General features: G+C 37.6%; 1 protein-coding gene across 4 annotated transcripts in view; it reads left to right on the top strand.

Annotated features, from left to right (window-relative positions):
- The first annotated feature begins 2,777 nt into the window (after positions 1-2,777).
- Positions 2,778-11,888, top strand: part of GASK1B (golgi associated kinase 1B) — a 36,258-nt gene continuing 27,147 nt past the window's right edge. Inside the window, exons 1-3 of one of the 4 annotated variants that reach the window (XM_087874874.1) lie at positions 2,780-3,097; positions 3,346-3,443; positions 3,901-5,176. In XM_087874874.1, the coding sequence (XP_087731000.1) occupies positions 4,234-5,176 (943 nt within the window). In that variant the 5' untranslated portion in view covers positions 2,780-3,097; positions 3,346-3,443; positions 3,901-4,233. Of the gene's footprint in view, positions 3,098-3,345; positions 3,444-3,900; positions 5,177-11,888 lie in introns of all 4 variants that reach the window. The other 3 variants (XM_034432860.3, XM_087874875.1, XM_034432862.3) reach the window with 3 other exon arrangements.

Here is an 11,888-nt window from a genome sequence, read left to right as displayed (position 1 = left end):
TTGTCAGTTTGTATGTTCGCAACGCGCATCATGGCACAGTCCAGCTGGTCGCATTTTAGTCCGATGCGTCGTGTGAAATGTGCCCGCTTGCTAACACTAGGATTGTGTTCTGGGTTTTAAATGACCAGCAGCCATTGAAATGAAGACATTGGCCGCTTTGTATTTGCTACATCTTTTTAGCGCTGAACAAAATCTGCAGGGCAATGCGCAAAAATGAAGATAACCGTTTCGTCTCTGATCAGCTGTGACCGAGACAAAATGTCCTCTTAAACCAGTTATTGAGGTGTCTTCAAGCCATGGTTAGCAGGACATAAGGATATGCAGGACATAAGGATATGTCCCAGTAAGTCACTGAACAACATTGTTGGGAGATGCTCTAGTCTAGCTAGCCTGTACTAGATTACTAGATTTGTGGTGCAAAACTGGACACGGGAAAGGAAAAAGTTCATTTTTTCACCCTCTTGTTTACTGCCAACATCTGAATTTTTGCAGACCAGATATACAGTATAATCTTTTTTCTGTTAGGTTTATTTTACCATCATACTAACACATGAGACATAGGTTGAGAGATAGGTCGATATCCTTGAGTCTGAAAGCCAAGTCCAAGTAACCAATTTTAACTTCACACATCAGAAAAGTTAAATTCTTCTCCATAGATGAGTGAACCAGAAAACAGCTTATGCTTCTGAATTACATAACGCTTTGTCTACTGCAGCAGCCCTAAATTAAAAACAAAACTATTTTTCACACAAGGAAGAATATTAAGCTAAGAACATTGGTGTAATACTACTAATATGCCTCATTAGCTATTCATTGTTAATCCAGTTACTTCAAAAACCTATGTATATTTCTGAGATCTCTAAACAGCTACACTAATCCATGAGTGTATAAAAATTAAATGTAAGATTACATGCATATCTAGTAGGGTTAATTTGACAATCTGCTGATGCTAACTATTAGCATTGGCATATATTGCACAAGAACAATGAGTCTGTGATTCGGTTTCACTTAAGTATTGGGAACCGGTAGTATGTATTATTTTGATACAAATTGAATAGAGGTGTTTGGATCTAGCATGACCATCTTCTCTCTACCCTTCTTAAAATCAAATCTTTTCTGTATTATAGTAGTTGTATGAGCTCAGTTATATATAATATGTAGGTTGGGAAAGGTGGTGGGTGTATGCCAGAGATGTCTTGCAGCTGTATGGGTGGGCAATGTAGTTTGAGAAGATACCTGTGGGTGCATGGGATGTGCTTTGCAAGTCAGAAGGAGCATGAAGGGGGTGACATGATTGAGGAAGGTGTATGGGAGGTCAGTATAGATCAGGGGAGCATGCAGGGGATGGGGATAGAGTGGTCTGGAAAATGTGCCTCCTTCGCTCCCTCCCTCTTAACGTAAATATTATTCAAATACATATATATTTCGAATACCTTTGTATAACTATCATTCATTTTCAACTTACTATATTTTGTATAAATGAATTCCATATTTCATTATTCTTGTCCAAAATCTACATCTATATGCAATCCGCTCATAGGTGGCAAGTGAAATCAGGTCATCAATCTATTCAGTGAACAGAGCCATACATCTATCTTTCTAATGCTGCAGTATTAGTCTTTTGACAATACGTTGTAAGGGCACAGAGAATCCACTTAGGGTGTCCAGATATGTCAAATATGTAATAGCTATGTAATTCAAGAGAATATTATCCTCTGAAAATTTTAATTTTTATTGTACAGTCATATTTATATAATTATTGCTTTCTTGCAAAATTTAGTAAGTAAAAGTAAGTAAGGAAATTGTAAAAACGTGCTTTGAAGAAGTATTAGCCTTAATACATCTCTAACAAAAGGATGTCTTAGACAGACTTTTTAAATTTATATGTAGTGGAGACCAATAAATTCTAAATATGATTTTTGGTACTAAAGTTATAGCATATGGTCCACAGACACTCTCAATATAGAAGTTATATACACTTTCTCCATTTTCTAGGCAATATAGGAAACTCTTATCAAAACTCTACTATATGTCTCTGTTCACCATTATTCTTGGAATGCCGTTATCCCGCAAAGTTTGCCCATTGGCATGCCTTGATATTCCATGGGAATTTACTGGGATTTGTGCTTTCAGCATCAATTTTGTTTACAAGAAAAAGTTGGGGGGAGAGGGAATGATACATGGCTACAGTCCAAAGATATTTGTTAAATCTTGTTAAAAATATCTACCTGTCCAGGAAAAAGGAAAAGAGACAGTTTATTAGGTGGTGGACAAGCAGATGATCTTGAACACTCTCATCAGTTTTCATTTTTGTAAGTGGCTGCCTTGTGAATAGCTACATTAGGCAGAGTAGACATTTATGGTCAGGTAAAATTTCCCCTGGCATTCTTCTCCTTTCAAAATTCCCATTTACCTATTGCTTTCCCCAATTATTTATAATTTAATTAAACACAACATTGTTTTCTTGTTCTGTTCCTCTCCTCTACTGCTTCCCTCTATTGACAATTTCAAAACTAAGTATTTTGGGACATTGTTGTACAATAAACTCATTAAAGAATCTTATGTGTCTCAAGAAATATGCTTAATTTTGCAGCCACAAATTGTAATAATATATTAGTTTTTTGTTTTTGTTTTGGTAGTAAAGATGATGGTTCTGGGGTTTGTTCACTAGGGGGCCCTCAAAACTTACATAGATCTAGCGTTCTGTTTTAGAAGCAAGACATCAGGCTGGGCTTTCCCATTCCAGAAATTAAAATAGCTTAAAAGAAATGAAAAGTTCATATAACTTTGTGGCAGTCAACTAGGAACACCCATCTGGGATAATCAGAACATGCAGAAGGAATATGGATCTGGAATGATCTTCCTCAAACAGAACTGCCTTGATAAATGAACTGCATACATCAGGGGGGGAAAAAAACAGGTCGAAAACATCAAAAACTTGTTTATTATTTTGTAATATTTTATTCAATTTTAATAAAAGTATTGACCAGTTGGTGGATATTTTTTCCTTGGAAGAAATGGACTTCTTTCCTAAAGGTTTTGCTAGTATTCATTACTGCTAGAAATTTTTGAGCTAAGGTTTGGGCCAACTGTGTCGGTAAGATTATTCTAAACTTTATTTTAATAATACAGTTACTATAAGTGAAAGATTTGTTGTCTCACATGCTAAGTTTTTGTAGCATCAGAAAATTATGTTCATTTGTAAGAATTATAATTTTTTTTAACAGATATACTATGTGAACACATCAGTATAATAGTATTTTTAGACTTAGGAGAATGCATTTATAATAGAATATGCACATGTAGATAATTTACTCATGCAATTGTTTATATTTGTGTTTGCAGTGTAATAGTGTTGTATTGAAAAAATCTAGCCATTGAAAAAAGGAAGAATTTTTGCTTTATAAAAAAATGAATGCCTAAATGGATGTAAACCCGTGAAGGTACATCTTTCTACCTAACTAGTATGTTTTCCTTTAGCTAAATAAAGTTAATTTTCCTGCATAGTCCTTCACTGATTAATGAAATATAGTTCCATGTTAACTAGAAGCAATAGGTTGAGTGATTTCTATATATCTTCCTTGCCACTAGCATGGGAAAAAGATATACCAACTATCTTTTTTTTAAAAAAAAATGCCCTTTTCTGAATGTTGTTAGTGATATGAACTAATATGAACAGAAATTTTGAAAAATAAATTCATTTCAGATTGTGTTTCGGGATTACTTTTATAGTTTTGTGTTAATTTGACATTTATAACATAAAGTTCCAACCTTTTCTTCCTTTTAGCAATGTAATTACTAGCTGTAGTCTTTAAATGAAGAGATATACATGATTTAAAAATAACCATGTGGGTAATGATGACTGTAAAATGATATTTATCATTCTTTTCCTTCTAACAGTTCAGCAGTCCAGAAGGGACTCCCAGACTTTTCATACTGTGACTCAGTTAACTCTGTTTATACAGCCAACTCCATTCATTCACTGAACTCAATCACACCCTTTGAGGTGGCTGAAAGATTTTAACAGCTTGTCAGGGTACGCTGTCAGATTCATTAGAACTGAACATTTACAATTGTTTGGCATTTTCAATGTGTATATGCATAGAGACATGCACACACAACAGCTGGAAAAAGAGGTGGAGACATCTGGTCATTTAGAAGGCATGCAGCATCATCCTAGCTGGCGACCAGTGGATTCTTAAACTACTTCCATCATGTTGATTCACTGGAGAAATGAGCTTCCTGGTTCAGACATGCCAAATTATCAACAGGCTCTTTTGTTCTCTGTGTTCACCTCGATTTTTTTGGAGTGGCAAGTGCTCAAGGACCAGAAGGAATTTGCTTTTGGGCACTGCTTTTGTGATATATTTGGGCTTCCTTGTCAGTCAAGTAGGTCGTGTTGTACCACAACACAGAAAAGGACTATCAAAAGCAAACACTTGGAATCTTCAAGATGTTGCTCAACCTCATTTTTCTGAAATCCCAATGGATAGCACCTGGTCATTTTCTGACCTTGAAAAATCTAAAATGGGGACAGATAACACATCAATGTTGCCTAATGTGGTATACATCACTTTGCGATCCAAGAGAAGGAAACCTGCCAAGATTCGGGGCACTGTGAGGCCCAAGCAAAGAAAGAAGCAAGTATTACCTTTGCAGTATGGGAATGAGAATTCACTAGATGGCATAATCCAACGTAAGCCATTTTATGGTAAATCTATGAACAAGAGAAAAGGAGGAGCAGTTCCAGAGAAAGCTAGGCAGAAACAACAGCAGAAAGAAAAACAAATGATTCAAAATATAAAGCATTGGAGACCTGAAATGACTATAAGAGGCCTAAATGTTCAAACTAATGTTCAGGAGAGCAATATCAGGATGTACAGTGAGAGTCCACCTTCTTGGTTGAGTAAAGAGGACATCCTAAGTATGCGTTTTATGGCAGATTCCAAAATAAATAGTATCCAAGAAGTGCTTACCCAACATGGAGTACTTCTAGTATTTGGGAGAACACAGTTTGATAATAAGTCAGCCAAAGAAGACATATGCAGTCAAGGTCACTGTGGCATCATCGGGAGACCACTTGAAATGAGTGAAGTGTTTGCTTTCCATTTGGATAGGATCCTAAGGCTGAATCGGACTTTGCCTACCATAAGCAGAAAATTGGAATTTGTACAAGGTAATTAATTTACTCACTTCATTGGAAAAATAGAACATTCTCTCTTAGAGCAAGCTTTTATCCTTCAGTAGCATCAAGAAATAAATGTTATTAAATACGCAACAGCAGAAGTTGATGTAAATCTGATGCCTTCCAGATTTTTTTGGCTGATTCTATTCAACCTCAGTGAGCATATCATATGGCAAGAGGCTGTGGGAGTTACTGTCCAAAACATCTGGAAGGATTCAGATTGCCTGTATCTACTGCCCAGTCAAGTCACAATATAAATTGCTTGAATAACCAAAATTTCAGATATTCAACTAAATTAATTTTCTTAATTTATCAAATGTCACACTATGATTACAATGTTGAGTGGGTGGGTGATCTATTTTATCCATATCAAATATAAAAATTCATGTATTATAAGAAAGTAAACTTGGTCAGGAGAACATGGAGTTATTAGATTACATTAAGATTCTGGATGCAAAACTTGGTTTGAGTTTAATTTCTTTAGATAGAAAAGTACTGTATGGGCCAGATATTGCTGCCAGGGCATATATATCATCTAATATTTTAGCTGTGTAGTCTCTATCACTTGTGAGATTTTTGCAAAAGTGCAGAATAAATCAGTGCTCTTTACAGAGATTGCCAAATAACTTTACCTAGTGATTTGTGTGCTAAGTTTAATTGTAATAATACATTGCAATTCTACTTCAAACAGTCCAAGGTGATTTGACAAAGTCAAGAATATAATGAAACACTTGTTCTTTTTCACTGCCTTTATACTTTTATTTTTTATTGTAAAAAGCAACCATGAATGTACAATGTTGGAATTTTCTATGATAGCCAGACTGAATACTACGAACCATCATTTTTTGCATAGATTCTTGCTATCTGCACCAATGAATTTACTTCTAGAAAAAATAGTTTCAATAAGATTTTATCATGTAATTATGACTTTGTATCTCACCTTTTAAACTAATGTATCACTAAGATAATACAACATGAATTGCCTAATAAGCACTAAACTTATAAGTGACCTAACTTGTGCACATTCAGTTTTTAAATCTCAAAATGAATGCCCCTTTTTAATTCCACTGTATTGCTGAACTATGACTTCAACTGAAGCAATAGTCATAATATAATTATAGGCAGAGAAGACTGAAGTACATTTGAATGAAAGAGTCCTAAAATAGTTCTCCATTTCTGTACCGATTCTTTCCTAATGTGGTCACAATGCTATTTTATGTAAAATTTCTAATCAGTGTATGTTTTATTAAAGGCAAAGAAAACTAGGAGAAATTGACTAGGAAAACATTGCTATAAGCAGATTTAAAAATAGTCTATGTTTTAATGTCACTTTTTGGGTCTCTGAACTGAAAACATCAATAGTCTGAGTGACTACTTAATAGCTTCTAAGAAATATTCAGACTCTAAAAGTACAGAAGTCACACTATTCATCTGTTATTTTTAGGGAAGGGTTTTACTAGTGCAAAGCTGGTGAAGAAAATGAGGTAGTTCGGATTTCAGGGTCCAGGATAGAGAATCATGGTCTGAGGCCTTCTGTAAATTGTAGCAGTTGTTTTTAAACTGCATAATCATTTGTGATTGTCAAGAAGTAAAAAGGCCAATTCAGCCTTTTTCATTCTCTATAAAGATAGAGAACGGTTGCTAGGTGATGATGTGCAAGAGGAAAAGTAGCAGTTTTCCTTTTTGTCATTTCATTTATTATTTATATATTTATCAAATTTCTATATCGTCCATCTTACTTAAAGTGACTTTGGGCGATTTACATATAAAAATTTGTACACTTCTTGTTACGATGCTTCTTAACTATAAATAACATTAAAATGGGAAACCCTCTTTACTGTTTTGGATCTTAAATTCCAATCTGAGCTATTGGTAGTTATGCTATGAAAAATAAAGGTAAAGGTTTCCTGCGTCCAGTCGTGTCTGACTCTTGGAGGCCGTCTTCATTCCTGTTTCTGCCAGCGTTGTCAGAAGATCCTTCTGAGGTCATGTGGTCAGCATGACTATACACCAAGGTGCACAGAACGCTGTTACCTTCCCACGAAGTGGTCTTTATTTATCTACTTGCATTTGCACACTTTCCAACTGCTAGGTGGGCAGGAGCTGGGAAAAATAATGGCAAAATATATCAGCACAAATTAATGGCAACTCTTGGAAGATTTTATTTCTTATAATAAGCATGGACAAATCTCCCAATATGTTTTGGGTTATATAGTCTATCTCTAATTTGTCACTCTTAATGTGGTTACTGATGTGACAAGTTAGAGAGAAATCTATTAATAGAATTAATTTTGTATACTTTTATATATGATTATGCTATTATATTTATCTAGATAGTTCTACTTATATAGCTTTAAGATAATTGATTCAGAAAGTCAGACTGAATGAGAATATTAGTTGCTATAATAAATGAATTCATAATTGCCTAATGTTCTATGGATCTCTTTTGTGTCTTTTATTTTTCCTTAAAATGTTGTAAATTTTCTGTATCAGAATAAATGTGGTTTATTAATTTACTTTATAAACCTCTCTTATTCAGAGTATCAAATTCAAAATGACAAAAATCAAAATAAAACAATTAGCATTATATAAAGTAATAAACATGGAAGCCATATTAAAATGCAGCATCTTTAAAATCAGCAGTAGCCAATACAAATGAATAGCAATAGCACTTAGACTTATACACCGCTTCATAGTGTTTTACAGCCCTCTCTAAATGGTTTACAGAGTCGGCATATTGCCCCCAAGAATTTGGGTCCTCATTTTACTGACCTCAATAGGATGGAAAGCTGAGTCAACCATGATAAAGCTTGTAACTAACATCTCAATGTGCTATTAACCTATCTCTATATAGAAAGGATACGAAAAGATAAATGTGCTGCTTGAAATTACTCTTTCACACAGTAAGCATCTTACAGATATCACTCATTTTGTGGAAGCCTCCCTTAAGATAACTTGAACTTACATCTCTTGTTTCTTGTCTGAATTTCTCATCATGTCTGACTTGCTAATAAAATGTTTTGGTTTGTCACTGACTAAATGAATAGTTAACCTATTAAATCACCAAATTATTTTACTTTGTCTTCTGACATAGCTGCTTTATCACAAAGATAAGTCGTGACAATGTTTTTTTCTAAGATTCATTATTGTTGACAGATCAAAATTTATAAAGGCTTGGAGATGAGAAGGGAAGAAAGTATTTTGCAGTTCTGACTGTCAAAGCTATTTATTATTAATTATTTCAAACTTGAGAATTGTGTCCTTAGGCTCACATGTGATATTGGCTAAATAAAGATTTTTCTTTTCAAAAGAGGCCCAACTAGTGGTGAGTTGCTACTGGTTCACCCCAGATTGGGTGAACCGGTAGCGGCGGTGGGAGGCCCCGACCACCCACCCGGACGTCTCTGCGCGTGTGCAGAAGCTTCTGTGCATGCGCAGAAGCGTTGCATGCGTGAGCACACATGCACCCACGAGCGAACCGGTAGCGACAGGGTTTGAAACCCACTACTGGGCCCAACAGAACAAATCGAGCTTTAATAAACCACTTGTAGCAAGCACAATGGGAACAGAGAACATGGTTGTTGGGGTTCTGGTTATAAGCGTGACCATCCCAATTTAATTAAAAGTCAACTCTTAAAAACAAAGTGTTGTGAAATCATTAAATCTCGCAATATTTCTGTTGTTTATATAGAGATGTTTGACAAGAATGCTGAAATCTAGTTTCAGTATTTTAGATGAGGCATAAGGCATATCCACACTTAACCTTTAAGATGCTCCCATCCTTTGTTTGTGGCAGATTATATAACTCTAAATCAGGGAATGCCAAGAATATGCTAAGTATTCTGAACTCTACAGATTATCAAATCCTTTGTATAGAGTCTTCTTACCTTTCTATAATTGGCAATCACTTCCCTTCCTGTGAGCAGGTCTTCTGAAGCAATGTATTTAGGCAACTACATGCATGCATCCATACATGCACATGTGTGTGTGTGTGTGTGTGTCTGTGTAAATCTAAGTGGTATTGCTATTGCTATTTAATGAACTCATATTCAGAACAACCTTCTTTTGAAATAGTGAAAATATACCATCTGACTCTAATTTTCATTGTATTTGTTTTCTCCGTAATTGGCCTTATACCATGGAGTATGAAAACGTGACATAGACAGAAGTAGAAACTGAACTACTGCAATGCTCTCTACATGGGGCTTCCCTTGAGGAGCACCCGGAGGCTCCAGCTGGTGCAGAATGCAGCCGTGCGGGTACTTATGGGGGTGACATGGCGCTCCCACGCAACACCTCTCCTGCGCGAGCTGCATTGGCTTCCGGTGGTCTTCCAGGTGCGCTTCAAGGTATTGGTTCTCATCTTCAAAGCGCTCCATGGCTTAGGGCCCGGTTACTTACGAGACCACCTTCTGCCACCGATAACCTCCCACCGGCCAATACGCTCCCACAGAGAGGGTCTCCTCAGGGTGCCGTCGGTCAGGCAATGTTGGTTGGCGACCCCCAGGGGAAGAGCCTTCTCTGTGGGGGCACCCGCCCTCTGGAATGAGCTACCCCCAGGGATACGACTGATCCCGGACCTCCGGCCCTTTCGCCGGGCTCTGAAGACTTTTTTATTTCAGCAAGCTGGGCTGGCTTAAAATTTTTAATTGGTTAATTTTATGAGTAAGGGGTTTTAAATTGGGGGAAGCCAATATAGATTTAATTATGTTTTAAAGTATTTTAATGTTTATATTGTATGTTTTTTAATCCTGGCTGTTCACCGCCCCGAGTCCTTTGGGAGAGGGGCGGTATAAAAATTTAATAAAAGAAATGAACTAATTCCATTTATCGTGTTCCCTGTGTGCAGTGTAAGCAGCAGCAAGAACAAGACACATGTTTATGGTGTTCCAGCCTGCACCCTTGAAAGGATGCATCAGGTTAATTAATGTAAGGGATAATGAAAAAAAAAACTTTATTATGTCTCCAATATTATTTTGTGCTATTCATTAGATCCAGTAATTTTGTTCAGTTGCTCTCCTGTCCAAAGGCCAAAGAAATGCTAGTATTGATAAATGTATTTGAAAAGCCTTTTTATTTGTTATAAGTTAGTGCAAGCCTTTTCTTCTCACCTGTGTTAATGTTGGTGAAGTATCATTTGCGTAGCCACAGCTCTAATGTAATTGCTTAGTTCAGTGATGATAAACAAGAGTTTTGTTTGATGAATATCATTCTTCAGGCCTAGTTTACAATATTGCCATGGTGTTCTAAAGCTATATCAAAACCCGCCTTGCAATTTTTCGCAAAAGTTCTTCCTCTGTGAAAGAAGTTTTTGTTTTTCTGGTTTAATCTTAGGTGAGAATATTTACAGGCATCCTTTCTCTTATTTATTGGTTCGATTTATATGCTGCCCTTTTCCGGAGACTCAGGGCAGCTTACAATGCGTTAAGCAATAGCCTTCATACTTTTGTATATACCAGCTTAGTAGGGCTTTCGCCCCCCCCCCAGCGGTGTTTTTTTTTATACAAAGTCAGCTTATTGCCCCCACAAACCGGGTCCTTATTTTACCTACCTCGAAAGGATGGAAGGCTGAGTCAACCTTGAGCCTGGTGAGATTTGAACTTGCAGTAATTGCAGGCAGCTGGTGTTACTTAACAGTGCTTTAGTCTGCTGTGCCACCTCTTTGTATCTCTCTATGTCTCTCTCTCTCGCCCATCTGTATCTCTCTATGTCTCTCTCTCTCTCCCCCTCTGTATCTCTCTCTGTCTCTCTCTCTCTCCCCCTCTGTATCTCTCTCTGTCTCTCTCCCCCCTCTGTATCTCTCTGTCTCTCTCTCCCCCCTCTGTATCTCTCTATGTGTGTCTCTCTCCCCCTCTCTCTGTATCTCTATGTCTCTCTCCCCCCTCTCTCTGTATCTCTCTCTGTCTCTCTCTCTCTCCCACTCTCTCTCTCTGTATCTCTGTATGTGTCTCTCTCCCCCTCCCGTCTCTCTGTATTTCTCTATGTCTCTCTCTCCCTCTCTCTCTGTTTATCTCTGTCTCTGGCCCGGCCTCTTCTGTATCCCCTGCCATCGCCCTTAGCTTTTCAGGCCAGGCCTTTGCTTGGATGTTCTGTCCCCTGTCTCACCAGCGGTCGACCAAGAGTTAAAATAAACCAACAGACAAGAATTTCCTTTGATAACAGAATTGGCAGCAACCCAGTGGCTGCTTGCCAACAGTCTTTACTTACAAAGGGAGGTTTATCTCCTCCGACCGAAAACATCAAAGTCCACAAAAGCCAAAGAATAATCAAGTCCAGTCCAAAAAATCAATCCAAGCAGAGCATATAACAAAGTTCCAGAAATGCAGAATGACTTGCTAGCTTTCTGTTTTGTCCGTCACAAAGCCTGAATGGCCACCACACCCCCTTTTATCCCCTGTGGGGTGTGGTCCAGTGACTCAGCTTAATCTCTGGCACGCCTCCTTCTCTGCTGCGTGCGCTTGTCTTTCCGACGCTGTCGGGGATCCAGCCAAGACTTATCTCCGTCGCTGTCTAACTGCGGCTGCTCGGAAGTGCCTGGCTCCTGGCCTATCTCTTCTCCTTTGGAAGACACCTGAGGCATTGCCAGAGAGGAGGGTCCTGGAGAGGGAGGCCTTGCCAACTCCTCTCCTTCACTTTCAGAGTCTTCTCCCTCTGATAAAACGGGCTCAGGGGTCGGAGTCACAACAAGCTCTCTGCACCACAG

The sequence above is a fragment of the Pantherophis guttatus genome, chromosome 8, assembly GCF_059756535.1.
Source record: "Pantherophis guttatus breed Tessera chromosome 8, ASM5975653v1, whole genome shotgun sequence".
Lineage (NCBI taxonomy): Eukaryota > Metazoa > Chordata > Lepidosauria > Squamata > Colubridae > Pantherophis > Pantherophis guttatus.
The sequence above is the reverse complement of the archived record's forward strand: the minus strand, read 5'-3'. Positions and strand labels throughout refer to the sequence as shown.